Source organism: Anopheles cruzii, chromosome 3 (assembly GCF_943734635.1).
Source record: "Anopheles cruzii chromosome 3, idAnoCruzAS_RS32_06, whole genome shotgun sequence".
NCBI lineage: Eukaryota > Metazoa > Arthropoda > Insecta > Diptera > Culicidae > Anopheles > Anopheles cruzii.
In genome coordinates this window covers 14971391-14986503 of record NC_069145.1, presented here as the reverse complement: position 1 = coordinate 14986503, position 15113 = coordinate 14971391, and the positions used below count along the sequence as shown (strand labels likewise).

General features: G+C 51.5%; 1 protein-coding gene across 1 annotated transcript in view; it reads right to left on the bottom strand.

Moving 5' to 3' along the window:
* Positions 1-334: 334 nt before the first annotated feature.
* Positions 335-15113, bottom strand: part of LOC128275454 (amyloid-beta-like protein) — a 67681-nt gene continuing 52902 nt past the window's right edge. The window contains exons 5-11 of the mRNA XM_053013954.1: positions 4715-5205; positions 4497-4670; positions 3480-3629; positions 1519-2246; positions 1263-1407; positions 1014-1184; positions 335-929 (exon numbers count right to left, since the gene is read on the bottom strand). Coding sequence (XP_052869914.1) covers positions 828-929; positions 1014-1184; positions 1263-1407; positions 1519-2246; positions 3480-3629; positions 4497-4670; positions 4715-5205 — 1961 coding nt within the window. The 3' untranslated portion in view covers positions 335-827. The remainder of the gene's footprint in view (positions 930-1013; positions 1185-1262; positions 1408-1518; positions 2247-3479; positions 3630-4496; positions 4671-4714; positions 5206-15113) is intronic.

Genomic DNA, 15113 nt, shown 5'->3' with positions numbered 1-15113 from the left:
AACGGGGTGCTGCGCAGGGTTCTGCCTCCCATGCTGCTACAAAATCACACTCTCATCACACAAAACTTTACAACTCACCTCCGCCGGTTCTATCGTCTTCCGTGTCAGGACACTGACAGAAACACAAAAGACTACACTTGGAACCAAATCACCGTCCGCGTCGTCGGCCGCTTCACCTGTGTTCCAGGCTGACCGATGGCTACTTAGATTTTAGTCATTACATTACTTAGATAACTGTGTGAGTTTGTGTGCCGGCTCGTTGTGTGCTGTTGTACAATGCCACAAACGCGTCTCACTTGCAGGCAATGCATCCTTTGATTACCTCCACCACACATTGATACTCAATTCTACGCTCCGTTCCGTTGCTGTAGCTTGGTTTTTAGTACAAGCAGAGTTTGTTTATACTCGCCTCGTCGGCGCTTGGGGGGGGATACAAAAAATGGCCGTATTTAGCTGTGTCCGTTTGTCAAAATGTTTGCCACCCGCTGGGCGCGCGCTCTCCCGCACGGGGTACAACGGTACTTCCTGGAACTTTGGTTGGTTGGTTCGGTTGGTTGTGTTAGTTTTTGTGGTACCGACCAGCCAGCCGATTTTTAGTACGCTCTTCTGCCGGCTGTCTAACTCTGTGTGTCCGCGGTACTACTACGCACAGTAGTTTGGTTGTTCGCTTGGTTCGCGCGCCTACCGCTGATTTCTAATACGTGTTCTGTTTTGTCTTTCGCTGTCTGCTGCTGCTGCTGCTCTTGTCTCACCAGGATGTTCACCTACCGGGCGCTTCCCGGCTGCGCTTTAGCTTCCCACGTGTAACGACGTGACGGTGTCACACTTTATTCCTTAATTTCGAAGTACTTGTAGGTTGGATTTTCGTACCCGTTGATCTGCATGTTCGCCACGTGTCGCTCTTCCGGGGTGACCGGTGCTCCGACAGCCTGCGGGAGGGAGAGGGAGTCATAATTTGGTCATACTGGACGGTCGGGTGAGCTGGCGGGCACGGACTGCCACGATAAGCTTACCTGATCAACCTCGACAAAGCCTTGAGCGTGCGGCGATCGGGAGGCTTTCCACTTGGCCACGGCCACACCGACGAAGACGGCCGCCATCAGAGCGACGCCGGCGAATCCTACCGTGAAGTAGACGTTCTTGCTGTCACGTGAGCTGTACACTTCACGTCGCACCGAGTAGCTCTGTCCGGGGGCGTGTAAAGGGATCATTAATTTCCATTTTAGCGCACTTCGCCCTCGCTGGCCTCGCGTCGAACTTACCGGTTCACCGTGGCCGATATCGTGGGCGAGCACGTGCTGCATCTTTGGCTCCGCCTCCTGGTGTGCGACTGCTGCGGCCACCTCCTCCACGGCCCGCTGTACGGCTTCGTCGTCGACGGTCGGCAGTGCCGTCGGCTGTGGGCTTCTGTAACACAACCATCGACACCATTAATTAGTCATATGGAACAGACGAATCCCTTCCCCCATCCCGTTCGTCAATCGTTTGCCCATTATGGGGGGCAAGCCCCGCACTTACGTGATGACCACATCCTCGCTGTAATCCTTCGTGGTGTCGGTTTCCTTTTGCACGTCCACGTCCGACTGTTTCTGAGTTTGCGGTTGCTCCGACAGCGATGGCTGCTGGGTTTGTATGGACTGCTGTTGCTGCGCTTGTTGCATCTGCATCTGCTGCTGCTGCTGCTGTTGCAGCTGCTGTTGTTGCTGCTGTTGCTGTTGCTGTTGTTGCTGTTGAGCCTGCTGCTGTTGCTGCTGCTGCTGCTGCTTGTAGGCGGCCTCCATTTTCTTCGCCTCCAGGCGCAGCTTCTCTTCGCGGATCTTCTCGCGCTCCTGCGCTCGCTGCTCCTTGCGCTGCTTCTCGGCCAACCGCTGGCGCTCCTTCTCGCTGACCTTACGCTCGATCTCGGCACGGTACTTGTCGAGGATGGTGGCCTCCGCTTCCTCGGTCATGGCCAGCATCGAACCGGGCGTTTCGTCCTTGGAGCGCAGCGCCTGGATGTAGTCGTCCATCAGCTGCGACAGCTTCACCGACAGCTCCGGGTAGCGCTTCAGCATCGCCATCGACTGGTTGACGGCCCGGTCAATGTCAACGAGCCGCTCCAGGGTACGGGGACGCTCGGAGGCCGCCGCCTCCAGCCCGCCGGTGCCGCCCGAGCCCAGCAGATGGCGATAGTGCGATAGGGCATGGGCACGATCCTTGTGCAGGGCACGTAGCAGCTTCTGCAAACACTTCTCCACGCGATGCGACTGGATGCGGGGTTGGAGTGGTGTGGCCCGAGAAAGAGGAAGCAAAAATCAATACTTGCCGGCCTGGCAAACCCCGTTACTGTTTGCAGTCTAAAAGTATGTCAGCAGCCACATCTTGCTATCCGCCCTGCAACGGTGCCCTGCAATCAGCCAAAAACAATCTCCGAAGATAATTAAACAATGGCAAAGTTTGCACACTCGGCGCAGGGCTCGGGCACGGCCACACGGACACGTGCCACACGGGGAGCATGCGTACGGAGAACGTGACCCATCCATCTGACCCGGATTCGATCCGGAAAGTTCGGTGGTGGTCCACGTACACGGCCACCGACAAAGTTCATTAAAATTTCGCCAAACGCCATTGCATCATATGTGACGATGCAACGGGCGACATGTGCATGGTGTGTGTTGGTGTCGCCGCGCAAAAAAAAGAACACCAACCCAACGAGCTCCACCGACGGTCACATGAAAATTGCGCACACGAGCGGGGGGCTTACGAAAACTTCTGCCACCCATTAGCAGTCCCCCGGGGGGGAAAATCCTCCACCATGCGCCACCGGTTGCCATTTTAATGGCGCTGAGAGGGCCGCAGATTATCGTTGGCGCGGAAAAAGTAATCATTTGTTTTACAATTAAAATTTCGTTTCTGTTTCTTCGAGTTTTAATTAAATCTGGTCAACACCACGGGAACCGCGGGTTGGATACCAAGTTTTGCAATCGCAAGTGTCTCAGCTCCGAACTTGGATTTTCCATATCTATGAAAAGCATCATCTTTTTATCTGCAATGAATGTAACGGACACTTTGCATACAGGACAAGGGAAAGCGTTATGTGAGGTTTGATTGGCTACGTTTTGGTCCGTTACAAGCACCACGGTTCAAGGGGCTTATGTATTCGCCGTCAACAAAAGTGCACAAACTCGTCACTGAATTTGGGAACCTAATTGCGAGTGTGTTGCAAACACTGAAACTTTTTGGACCGACTTTTTTGCAGCAGAAGCCGGTAGCCTTAGCAATCAGTGTACTCAAAGCTTCTCGTAGCCCAAAAACGCCTGAAGGTATGCAGAGGGAAAAAGCAAAAAAACAGAGCCTGGTCTCCTGTTAATTTCTTCACGGCATTGTCTCTTAGAATTGAGACATGTTTTCAAACTTCATCAAAACTGGGACTGGGATAAGACTGGTGCTGGACTGGTGCTGGTGCTGTTGGTGCTTTGTGAAAGTGCGGTAATACTCACGCTCGGTGGTTGCTCGGTGAGGGCCTGCGTGTAGCACGTCATCGCCTCCCGTTTGCGCTGGTTGATGTGGGCAAGGACGCGCTGCTGGTGCATGGCCGCCAGCTGGTGCTTCTCGGAGTTGCCTTCCTCTTCCAGTGCCTGCACAGAAGTCTAAAATATTACACCAAAACCAGAAGGGGGCCACCATTGCGGGGGGGCCAGAGTTTAGTTACGAACGGGACCGTTAAACTCATGTCACCATTTTTTTGAGGTTGTTCTGTTTTTTTCTAAATCTGTGTGGATGTGCTACTATTTGGTCCGTCGGACGGAATGCACCACTACGAAACTAACACACCGCGCTCATGTCTAGCACGAAGCACATGCCGAGCAAACGAACGAACACTTCACGAAACAGGCAAAAAAAACGGTGGCCGCGTACGTGCGAAATATGCAACCATCAAGCTCAGCCAGCACGACCGAATCGTTCGGATATGATCGCCACATAATCGTTAGCTTTGGTCGCCGTTCGCGTTTTAGATTGGACGAAATCCGTGATGTGGATAAGGCGTTCGCGTAAAGCGAAGCTCGCACGGTGGACGATAAATTGGGCCCAAGCCCCAGCTATGGACTACGGACAGCGCGCAAGTGAAGCATTCGTTTGTTTGCCAAACAGATTACTCTATCTACGGCTCATTGCTCTATATGTCTCTATCGGCAGTGCACTACTTCGCGAATGTCGCATGCTCTCGTGTCCAAAGTGTCGCTTTTGAGTGACTCTACGGAGGTTACGGGATCGAGGGATCCGCGCCTCGCCGGTCCGAATCTCCAAAAGCGGTGCGACATATGATCGGAGAAGAGAATGAAAAATCATGACATGGTTTTACTGGCAACTACACACACCAACGTGTACAATCTACGCCGGACCAACTGCATCGGCCATCGGAAGCGCTCGGAGGCATGCAGCAGGGACCGAGATGATGGCCGACAGCAGCAAGTCCGGCCCGGGGCGTAATCCGAATGACATCCGACAGCTCTTACCTGGAAGCGGGCCGTCATACGCTGCTTGAACGTTTGCGCCGATTTCGGGTCGGCCAGCCGCATGTCCTGGTACTTCTCCTCCAGATCGGACCAGTCCTTCATGACGCGGGTCACCTTCTCGCGGTGGCTTTCCTCGAGCCGCTGTTGGGCTTCCTGAAATTCGGCGTGCAAATTCTACGAACAGTATATACAACGCCAACTCCGGGGCTCGCACATACCTTGAAGCTCTGGTGCTCGTTGCGCGGATCGAAGTGCGTAAAGTACGGGTCCGGCGTCGGGATGGCGGTGATGGGTGTAGTTATCAGGTCAGCAGCCGACCCCTTCTCGGTCGTACTGGGCAATCCACCACCGTACAACACGCTGCCACCGATCGGACCACCGATGTCCTGTTTCTTCGAGTCCTTCGGTGGTGGCGGCGTTGTGAAACTGTCCCAGGCCGCCGACCCAGTGTCGGCCGACCCGGCGTCCGATGGCTTATCGCTGCCACTGTCAAAGTCCTCCTCGGAATCGTACTCGTCGTCATCGCTCTCGATCGGTTCATCGCCCATCATCTCTTCGTCTTCCTCATCGTCGATATCGTCGTCATCTTCTTCGTCCTCGGAGTTGTTGTCCGACGAGACCGAACCGTCGGACCCATCGTCGAGCGGTGGCAACATATCGGTGTCCTGCGGCAGCACTGGCAGATCCGTCTTCTTCACCTTCATCGGCACTGCGGATCGGTTAGCGAAGACAACATAATCTACGGTTAGTAACTGCGGTCTGCCTGGCACAGAAACCCCCTTTTTAAAATCACGTGCCCAAATCACTATTTGGAGGAGACCCCGCGGAGAGCGCACTCCCAATTTAGAACCCAACGAGACCGACGAAGACGCTGATGATGATGATGATGATGATGATGGGTTTCGATTAAGCGATAAAGTGTTGACCATTAATCAGTCACCCGCTCGTCATTAATCCCGTCCGGTGGGGATGGGTACCGAAAGTCCCCCCGGGTCCAGAACCCTGACACGATTGATACACAATACTCATAAACACGCGGAATCCCACGGAACGGCGCGAAGGGGATTCAATGTCTTTATAACCTTCCACCGCAGGTCTTGCCCTTTCCTAATGACCTTCCCAGCGGTGTCAGCGTCGGGTGGAAAAAAAATGGCTGTGGATTGGCGCAAAATGACGGACAAAGTGGCGCGGATCCCAAGCCAAAGAGCAAGCCGAACCCAAAAAAAGCCGAACAAATGTCAAGCCCATTAATCGTTTTCACCCCCCGATCCCGGAACCGGAAAAGAGTGAAAAAGAGGAACCGACCCACGCAGGTCAGGTTGGGCGAAAATCGGTCGATTTTTCCTACCAAATAGCCTCGCCGCCCATCTATCGCCAATCGATTCGTTAGGCTTAAGGCGGGGCGCACCGGAAGCGACCGAACCTGGCGACCCGGGTTGCGGGTCATTCGGCTAGAAAATAGTTGACCAACTTGGGACACTTGGAACACGTTGCGCTGCTGGTTCCGTGTAGTTGGTTGGCATAGGTTTGTTTTTTGCTCGTCCGCCTTTGCAACTAAACCGTGCCCTGCAGAGATGGTCGTCCATTTTGTTTTCTCGTTGGACCCAGAGCCGCTGGTTCGGAAAAGTGAACACACATTTGTTATTTATCCCTCTTTTATTGGCCAGAAAGTGTGGGTTTTTCCTTCCGTTGGTAGAGACTCGCTGACTGATAGCGCGAGTCGTTTTACGATCGCCAAATGGGCCGGCAGAAGATGAAGCCGGCAGCCGAGTGCTCATGCTCTTGTGGTGCTCAGAATTTTAGCCATCATCATTGGGCGCTTCTGGGCAAGAACCAAGGACCTCGGTAGAGTCCTCGCACCGCCAAACGGTAAGGGCAATCGTTTCTCGATCGATTACCTACAGTGGAGGTCAAACGTTTTGGACCGTTTTGGACCAACGTTTTGGCCGTTTTACAGTGAATGTGTATACGAAAATTGGACTTAATTCATGGAATATTCCTTGTTCGTTAGTTTACTGTACGGAGTACTGTCCAAAAACAGCCTCTTTTAACTGGATTCCCTCTAATGCCCCAGTAATATTTAATTTTTTTCCAATTATATTGAACGGAACGTGCTTTTTCTTGCCAGTTAGCAAAAGTCAGAACTCTACAAACTCACTTGTATCTCAGAGGCTCAGATCTGAGAGGCTTTTGATGGTTGTTTTATGGTTCATTACTTTATGGAAGAATTTCTTTACGCAAAGCATAAATGGTTGTTGGATGTCCCTTTCACGTTGTCATTTATCGTTAATTATTATCTTTACTAAGAATATCGATTACTCCACTACAATTAATTGAACAGACGATTCAATCCGCATGCTCACTCTTGTTTCTTGTTCTACGAATTGGTCCTTTATGGCATTGAATGGCTGGAATATGGCTGGAATAATTATGCCACCTTTTGTTACTTTCCTACGTAGATAAACTAATATTCAGCCGTAAATAATTTTTCTTAGCACGAAAACCTTCTGCAGCATTTAACCTCTGTTCATTACGTCAACAGAAGCAGTGGTCTGAAAGTTGTGACCGTCACTGTATATTTGCCGGTGCATGTAGGAAAAGGGAATCTACATGATATCTGTTGTTTTTTGTTTGGCCATCCACACCAGACCGTTCGGGACCTCAGCTAAGGCCAAAGCGCTTGGGGTTGGTCAAAAAAAACGGAGGACACATCCGCCGTTTTATGGATTTCCCGGTGTCTAACCACGGGCTCCCGGCTTGTGGTGAGTTCGTTCGCGTGCCACAGTTTTACTGGCTGATGATAATGACCTCCCGCGGGCGTAGATGTCGTGTGCCACAAACGACGGTGGTGCCCGCCGAGAGGTGAAAAACATTCGCCAGCAATCTGCCACCACACAAATGGGCGAATGTCAAACTTTTACAACCGACCGGTTTGTCGGTGTGTGTGTGGGTGTGTTGGTGTGTGCTGTCATCAATGGCTATCGTTAGTGGATATCGGTTTTTATTATCATTACACACCCGTTGGCGGTGGTGTGTTAATTTTTAGTGCCACCGAAAACCGTGATGCCATTCTTTTCGACTTTTGCTTCTTCCGAAATGGTTGCCCCATGGCATTGATAAGAAATTAATAACCACCATTTCGTGCGATTCGCAAGAGTTTTCCCTTTTTCGTTATCTGAACTTTTATGCTTTCCGTTTGTGCATCAGTCGAATCGTAGTCGAGGAGTTTTCATTGCACTTTCGTTTGCATTGCATACCACGGTGGGTATCACACAGCATTTGTTCGATTGGCATGAGAAAGAGAGAGAGAGAGAGGTTAAAGCGGGGAAAATTCCGTTACCTACATGAAAGGAGCACGCTTTCGCAGCTCCATCGGTCAGCCGGACGTTTTGAAGTCCCTGCACTGACAGCCCAACCGAGCGAAAGCCGCCCGGGCTTTGATTTGCATCGACTGCAGGACTGCAGGACTGCACCTTGCGCTGAACTGCGCTCACAGAGCGCCCCGCTGCGGTTGCGGGGTCGACCGGGTTGTGCACAAAAACAATCACCACCGGACCCCCGTCGGATGGGTGTTGCAGCACCGATCTGGTAAATCTGGAACTTCCGGTTTCCGGTAATGCTCACGACAAGAAAACTCCATCCACTCCGGCGTTCTGGTGTTCTCGAAAGTTTTACTTCCTCGCCTCAGCGGTTTTCAGTGCGGCGCTTCCCGGACCCGTACGGGAAGCGAGTGTAAGCCTCACCCATGGCAAGATTGACGGTTAACGAACCAACCCCGGTACCCGGCTGCTGCATTGGGGGGGAAGTTTCGGTGAGCTCCAGAGTTTCGGCCACGGGAAAATAAAAAGCTTTGCTTCGAAAGTACATAAATTGACGGGGTGCATAGCATGCCGCCACACGCGTTTTCTCGTTCCTGTGGAGCGGGCAAGTTCGGGTCGGGTAGTTGAGGGTCAACAAATATAAAAGAGTTACGTTCGAGCTTCACTTCGTTTGGAGCAAATGGCGCACCGCTGTAAAAGGAGCAAGTTGCACCGGTTCCATTACCGGGCCACCTCAAGGACCCTCGGGTGGAGTTTTCCCGGGCCCTGCTTTTCTCTGGGCTTCGGAAAAACTTCGTTTGATTTGCTACGCCGCCGTGTGGGGCGAAAAAGAAAGACCCAACAACCGCAAACACGTAAGTCTTTCACTTCCGGGGTGCCCGGGAGTGTCCGTACGGTGAGCGCTCCGTACCCACTTCCGGATCCGGGGGCGTCGTATTTTTACGCTCGTTTTTCAAGGAAAACGTTAAGGTGGACCCAAAGGGGAAAATGGAAATGGGCTCGTGATAAAATCAATGCGATGCGTTCTCGGCACAGCAACAAATCGGTCCGTTAGTGAGCGAAGCGTTGGAGGTCGCGGTTGAACCGGAAGCCGTGGGCGCCCGTGGTGCTGCCGCCGCTTTCAGGCATGATTCACGGAATTCAATGGAAATGTGGGGAGGTGATTTCCAAAGGAACCTGGTGTCTAGCGGAAACCGTTGTGCCGATTGACGTTTATGTGGCGCTCGAATCGGGTGGCGTTTTATTATTTAAATTTAAGATTTGCTTCCATACGATGACACGGGTCCAAAGGGATTGTCGCCCGTTCTGTCCAAATATTTTAAATCACAAGTAATGAAGGTATTTGTGTATTAATGAATATTATTGTTACCATTAACGTGACAACTTCATGTCGCTGATAGCTTAGACTTAGACTGGTCTAGAGCTTAACAACTACGTCGCTTTTAGGGTGGTTCCTTTGTGCGACGCGCTAACTCCATGGAAACTTATCGCAAACGAAGTCACGTGCGCTGCTGATTCCGATGTCAGGTGGTCGGTGGTGACCAAATCGGATTGCAGATTGCTATCGGATCCGTTTTGTTGCGCTCCCCGGGAAACCCCGGGTCTGGCAGCAATCCCAGCGGTGGTCGAAGCTGCTCGTTAGTGCAGGCCATTGAAGGCGACGTAGAAAGCTCAGGTAGAAGGCTCGCTCCGATAAGTATGGCATTTGCTCCGGTGGTCACTGTTGAATGTTTAAAATTGGATTTTGCCCCCGTTTAAGTTGTTCGAAACGATCCGTTTTTGACCCACGACGCAGAACTAACCGACAATAATTGAACCAGTCGTGTCGTCCTTCCGGTGCTACTTTTTCCGCTTTCCTTCTTTCCTACCTTCCGGATTACATTAGCGTCGTGTTGCGGTTGCGAAACCGGCGCACACCGGAGGAGCACCGCCGGTTTCGGAGGATGCGCGGTGCGTGGCGAAGTTCCATTGGGTGAGAAACGCCAGAGAAGCAGCAGAAGGAAAATGTCTTTCCGGCATGGTCGTGTCCTGGTGCGCACGCTTGCATCCGCGCTTGTCGATCGGATCTTATGAATTGAAGAGCATCTTTAAGACGTCCTGCCATCCTGAACCACTGCCACTGGTTCCCCCTAGAGGGAACCGGGGTCAGGGGCAAAAATTTATGGCATTAAATTACTGCACCAACCGACCACAGAAACCACAATCCTGGCCCCGCCAGTCCTTTCGATATGAGATATCGGGTCCTCGGGACCGAAGCATTCGGGTGTCCTTTTTGTGTGCGCCTCGGTACTCCGGTACACCATCACCGTCTCATTTCCGGAGGTTGACGCCCACCAACCCAACCTGCGCGGCCCCATTATCGACGAGGTGCACCGTCGTAGTGTGTACATCCCTAAGTTGTGGTAGTTTCAGGATATCATGGTCACGAAAATTGTTCCCTTCTTCGTGGGTCTCCGAGGCATGTTCTGTGTCTTTCTTTCTCTCTCTCCGTCTCTCTTTATAGGGCGCGCTTTGCGGGGCGGCCCTCTGTGTAGCGCCTCCAGAAGACACCTGCGGACCACCCCGCGGGAACTCTTGCGTCATGAATTCTTAAGTATAAATGCACATCAATTCAGCGGAAGGCAACCCCACCAGTTACAGAGGGGCCTGATTCATGGCCCGTCGGGCCAAGGCCGTGCTGTGTGTCTGTGTGGATTACAACTTTATACATTTTCACCCGTGTGGCCCATCTTTGCAAGGTTAAGCCCATTAGGCGCGGCCAGAAACTGTTCGGTTCTTGGCGCTTCACCTTCCCGAAGCCGGCCCCGCGTTTCTTGGGTGAATTTGGGTGCTGTTTTTTTTGTGGTCTTTTGAAAATGAAAAATGCCATAACCCTCCGCACACACCAACCTCCAAATCTCACATGAGCGCCGAACGACGCTCGGAAAATCTCGCTCGGTGCGTGATTTATGGGGGAAACTTAGATAACTTTTCCTGCATTTTCTCCGCCCTGTTTTGTCCGTGTTCCCAAACACTCTCTCTCCCGTTCGCCGGCTGGTACACATGTTGAAGTTTGAAATGTTACCCCAACACGTTCCGTCGTGTTCCGTGTACGCCGCCGTTTCTCCTGGGCGCGTGTTGAGTAATTCGTTTTGTGTAAACGTTAAAAAATCGCTCGTTGCCAAGTTGGGCGCGTTTAACGGTGCCAGTGCCCGATATTAACAAGTAAATTGCTTCACGAAAACTTCCCATCCGGTCGCCAAGCACACAAGCCCCAGGCGCCCCAGGCGTGGTGGTGCGCGAGAGAGCTTTTCCCAAGCAACGGCCGAGAGCTAAGAATTAGTTTTTCCTCCGTTTATTTTTTCTTCCTTCGGTTCAGAAAACTTTCGAAGCCACCGAAAGGCGCTGCGACGATTTCTGGCGATAGTTACCGACTTGCGCCACCCGATTGAGCCCGGGAATCTGGGAGAAACTTTTCTGATTGGAATTCAATATTGTGAGTGTCCACTTTTTTCTATGATGTACTTGCGACAGAATGGCGAATGGCCCTGGCGAGATAGCCGGGACCCAGCAGAGAACCGGCCTTGCATGGACCTGGAGTGACTTATATCGATAACATCCTCCGTAAGTGGAAAACTTAAGTCGCCCACAAAAGGCCCAGAGAGAGTGACGAACGTACGAGACTTGTGATCGCTTCTCGCCGGTGCCAACGGCGTTCGAATTACTGTTTAGCAATCACAATCAATATGCAAATTTGGGGCCGCGTCGGCGATGCCGTTTTGCCGTAATTAAATTAACCCATTAAGAAGCCACAACCGCAGCCAGTGTGCCAGTAAGCTGTCAAAGTACATCGACAACATAATTTGTATTCCAAATCTTTCTCCCCGTTTGCCGAAGCCCGTTCGCCGTTCTCGAACCCTCATTAGTTGCGGGATCGGAAAACTCTTTCGGTGGTTTTGTGGCGAAAACTCCGGCCCCGGTGCCAGTGGAGGCGCCAGGTGGCTTGAGGACCTGCTTGCCTGCCTGCCTGCCTGCGGGCTGCGAGTGGAAATTAATGAAGAGTGCAAAATCGAACGAAACGCCAACGCCATCGCCATCACCAGTCAGTCAGCCGGTGAGGTGAGAAAAGTTCGGCACAGTAAAGGTTCTCTGAGCACCGACCGGTAGGTGGCATGTTTCGAGCTGTAGTACCTGCAGCCCTGCGTGAAGCCAACGCCGGGATCGCGTTCTGTGCAAGCTCAGCATAAAAATATTTAAACCAAAAGGGTACCTCGGCAGGTGGGTCGCTGGCTCGTCATGAATAAAAATCGATAGCAAGGCGCTTCTTCCCACAAGGACGCAAGTTTTCTGGCACACTTTACAGCGGTTTTGTTTGTCTAAAGGCGCACAGTGTAAAGGGTATTCGCGATCCACCATTTTTCTTGCGAGCTTTTCACCATCACACACGGCTTGAATAATATGCAATAGCGTTCAATGGACTGGTGGTTCGAGTTGACTTCACGTTCTACTCTTGCCAGCAGTAGTGGGCGTAAATGTAGCACCTAGCGGCGCTCAAGAGCCTCAATCCGGTCAGGTTGGCGCAACCGAGAGAGGACCCTGAACAAGCGCGCGCGCGCTTCGATGAATGAAGTGCCCACCACGGTGTCTGTTGTGACCTAAAAATGTTCGTTAAAACTAGAGAAAGGAAGCGAAAAGGAGGCGCCCACGAAGCCATCCCCCTGTCAGGCTGCTATTAAACCCCCTCTGCATATTATCTGCCGTACCCCATAGTGCCATAGTGTCATGAACGTCAGTTCCATCCATTTATTGAAAGCACCCAGCGCGCTATTCAGCGGCCGGCCTTTATATGCACGGCCTTTTTGCTCCGCTGGGGTTACGCTTTTTTTTCCTTCTTCCATTACTGGTTCCAAGGCACGGACGGCAGGCTTCTGTAAAGCGACCCGTCGCCTCTAGAGCGCAGATTGAAGCACAAGGACACACATACACAAAATAAGCCCGATGGTTCGCCTGCAGCCATTTTTTTTTCCTGCTTCGCTTTCCACCAACCCATTGTGTCGGTGATCTTCAAACGTTTGTCTGAATGGAACGGAAGCGTGAAGAGAAGCGAAAGCGGGAAGTGCCGAGCCGATACCGATACCGGCAATGAGCTCTGGTCCGAATCGATTTTCCATCCCACCCACTCTCGGTGGCCGGTGGCCACTCGGTGGTAGCCCGTCGCCCGTTTTCATAATCCACTCGAGGAGCTCACACGAGGTGGTGGTTGGCATGGGCCACGGTGCTCAGTGGCAGTGATTACGATGATTTTGGGCCAATTTATAGACGTTAGCCGTAGGGCCGAGCCTCGCGCAGCTCGACAGCAAATTCGGTGTGAGATAATCAGGTATGTGATGGTGCAAAATGAGATAAAACAGTGACCCCACCGGTCTAGTGGACCGGAAACGATACAAAAATATGGTCCGATCGGTCCTTGGTGCTGCTGCGGAGATCCATTCCTATGACGTCAATCGGGCACGAGGAGCTCTCCAACGTTTCTAGGAAACTGCGCGCTCGATTTTGATTTGCTCGAACGAACTTTTCAATTGCGTCAAGCATAATATCTCGCAACGGACTGATTTGCTCATTTGCTTATTGGCGCAAAAGTTTCTAGGTTCGGAATATTGATGACCTGTCGTCGTTGTCGTCGCTCATCCTACGGTGCCGCCTCTGTCCGTTTAGCTGCCGGGCGGCCGGGTGGCCGGGCTTCGTTATGGCGCTTCCTAAGAAATTGAGCTCTGTCATTGGTTGCCCGGCCTTCTGCTGAGAGGCTGAAGATACTGGGACGATTTCCATTCCGAAAGGCGGATCATTTTATATGGCCTGGCCACCACCTACTTCATCAGGCAAATTTGAACGGCGTTACGAGGCTTCTTCGCTAATGGTTTGTTCGCTAAAACTAACACATTTCACGCCTTGCACATTTGGCCGGTTGTTTGTCTTCGATTAGGTCCTTCAGCACCACGCAGTTCAATGGAGTTGCTGACGAGGAATCGAGCCTCATCTAAAATTGTCGATAATCGATACACAAAAATAATTGGATCATAAATTGCAAACATTCTCTCTAACATTCGAAAAGATCATAATGAAAGGATCTCAACGTTACGGCCAAGGGCTGTAATCAAAACCAGTCAAACGTCATCTGAAAATGTTAAATACGTTCGCCCGGTTTTATGATCTACTCCATTAGTTTTATATTTTCTATTTTGTACCTTTTTCTGTCGCAGATCCTGCATTATGAGTCAATGGTGTGCAAGTTTTCGCACACATTTGATTGAATAATAATTGAGTCAATCGGTGGCAGAGAAACGGCCAGAACGGCAGCGGGTTAGAAGTAATTGAAACGGTCACAAACAACAATATCTGTGCCTTTTTTCCCGATTCCTGCGATTCATATCAACAACCTAATTCATTAATCAACTAACAAATGGGAATAAACAAAACACGTCACCAAACGACTGACTGAATGCCGGGGTGGCCGAGCAGGCGGCACTGGTAATTAAATCCACACAACGGCAATGAAGTTTAGCTAAAGCTTTTTACAGCACATAAGCCATTTGTGACCACCACTTATGGCGCGCTTATGGTTAGATGTGCCTTTTGCATGGTTGCATTTCGCTGTGCATGCTCCCCGACCGACGGAAACGTCCCTGAAATCATCCGGCTGGCCGCGTTAACACACTAAGGACCGGCTCTCGCAGCAGCCGGGCCCGGTTGCTGTGTCCTTGTTTTTATTACTCAATTTAATGTACGTTAACGGCAGACCGGCCGGCAGTCGCACCCAGCAAAGTGCGTAATAATGCACCACCGGCTGATGCTGCGCTATGCTATGGAGGTTAAGCGCGTTGGGCGATGCAACAAAAACCCGAAACCCGCGGCACAAAATGGTAATTAAAAACGATTTAAAAGCAACAAAATAATTTATCGCCGGTTTTTTTATGCGTCGGCCCCATTGTAGCCACTGCACAAGCATTGCGTGAAAACAGGGTCATTTCGCATCCGAATGTCCGCACACGGTGAAGCGGCGAAAACATTTTTTTTTGTTTCGCCTTTCGCTTTCGGGACCTTTCTGGGGGGAAATTCATTCATTTTTGTTTTCCTGGCTTGGCTTTGAAAACGAACAACCGGAATTAAATAAAATCAACTCCCGTGCCCATTTTCACGCTCGGCTGCCTGCGTAACGCTGGCGTTTTCCGAGGGCGAGCCATAATCTCCGTTCCTCCCGGGAACTGCAAAGCTGTTGCAGAAACGTGGCTTGCGTTTGGCGAAAACTATGTCGAAAAGC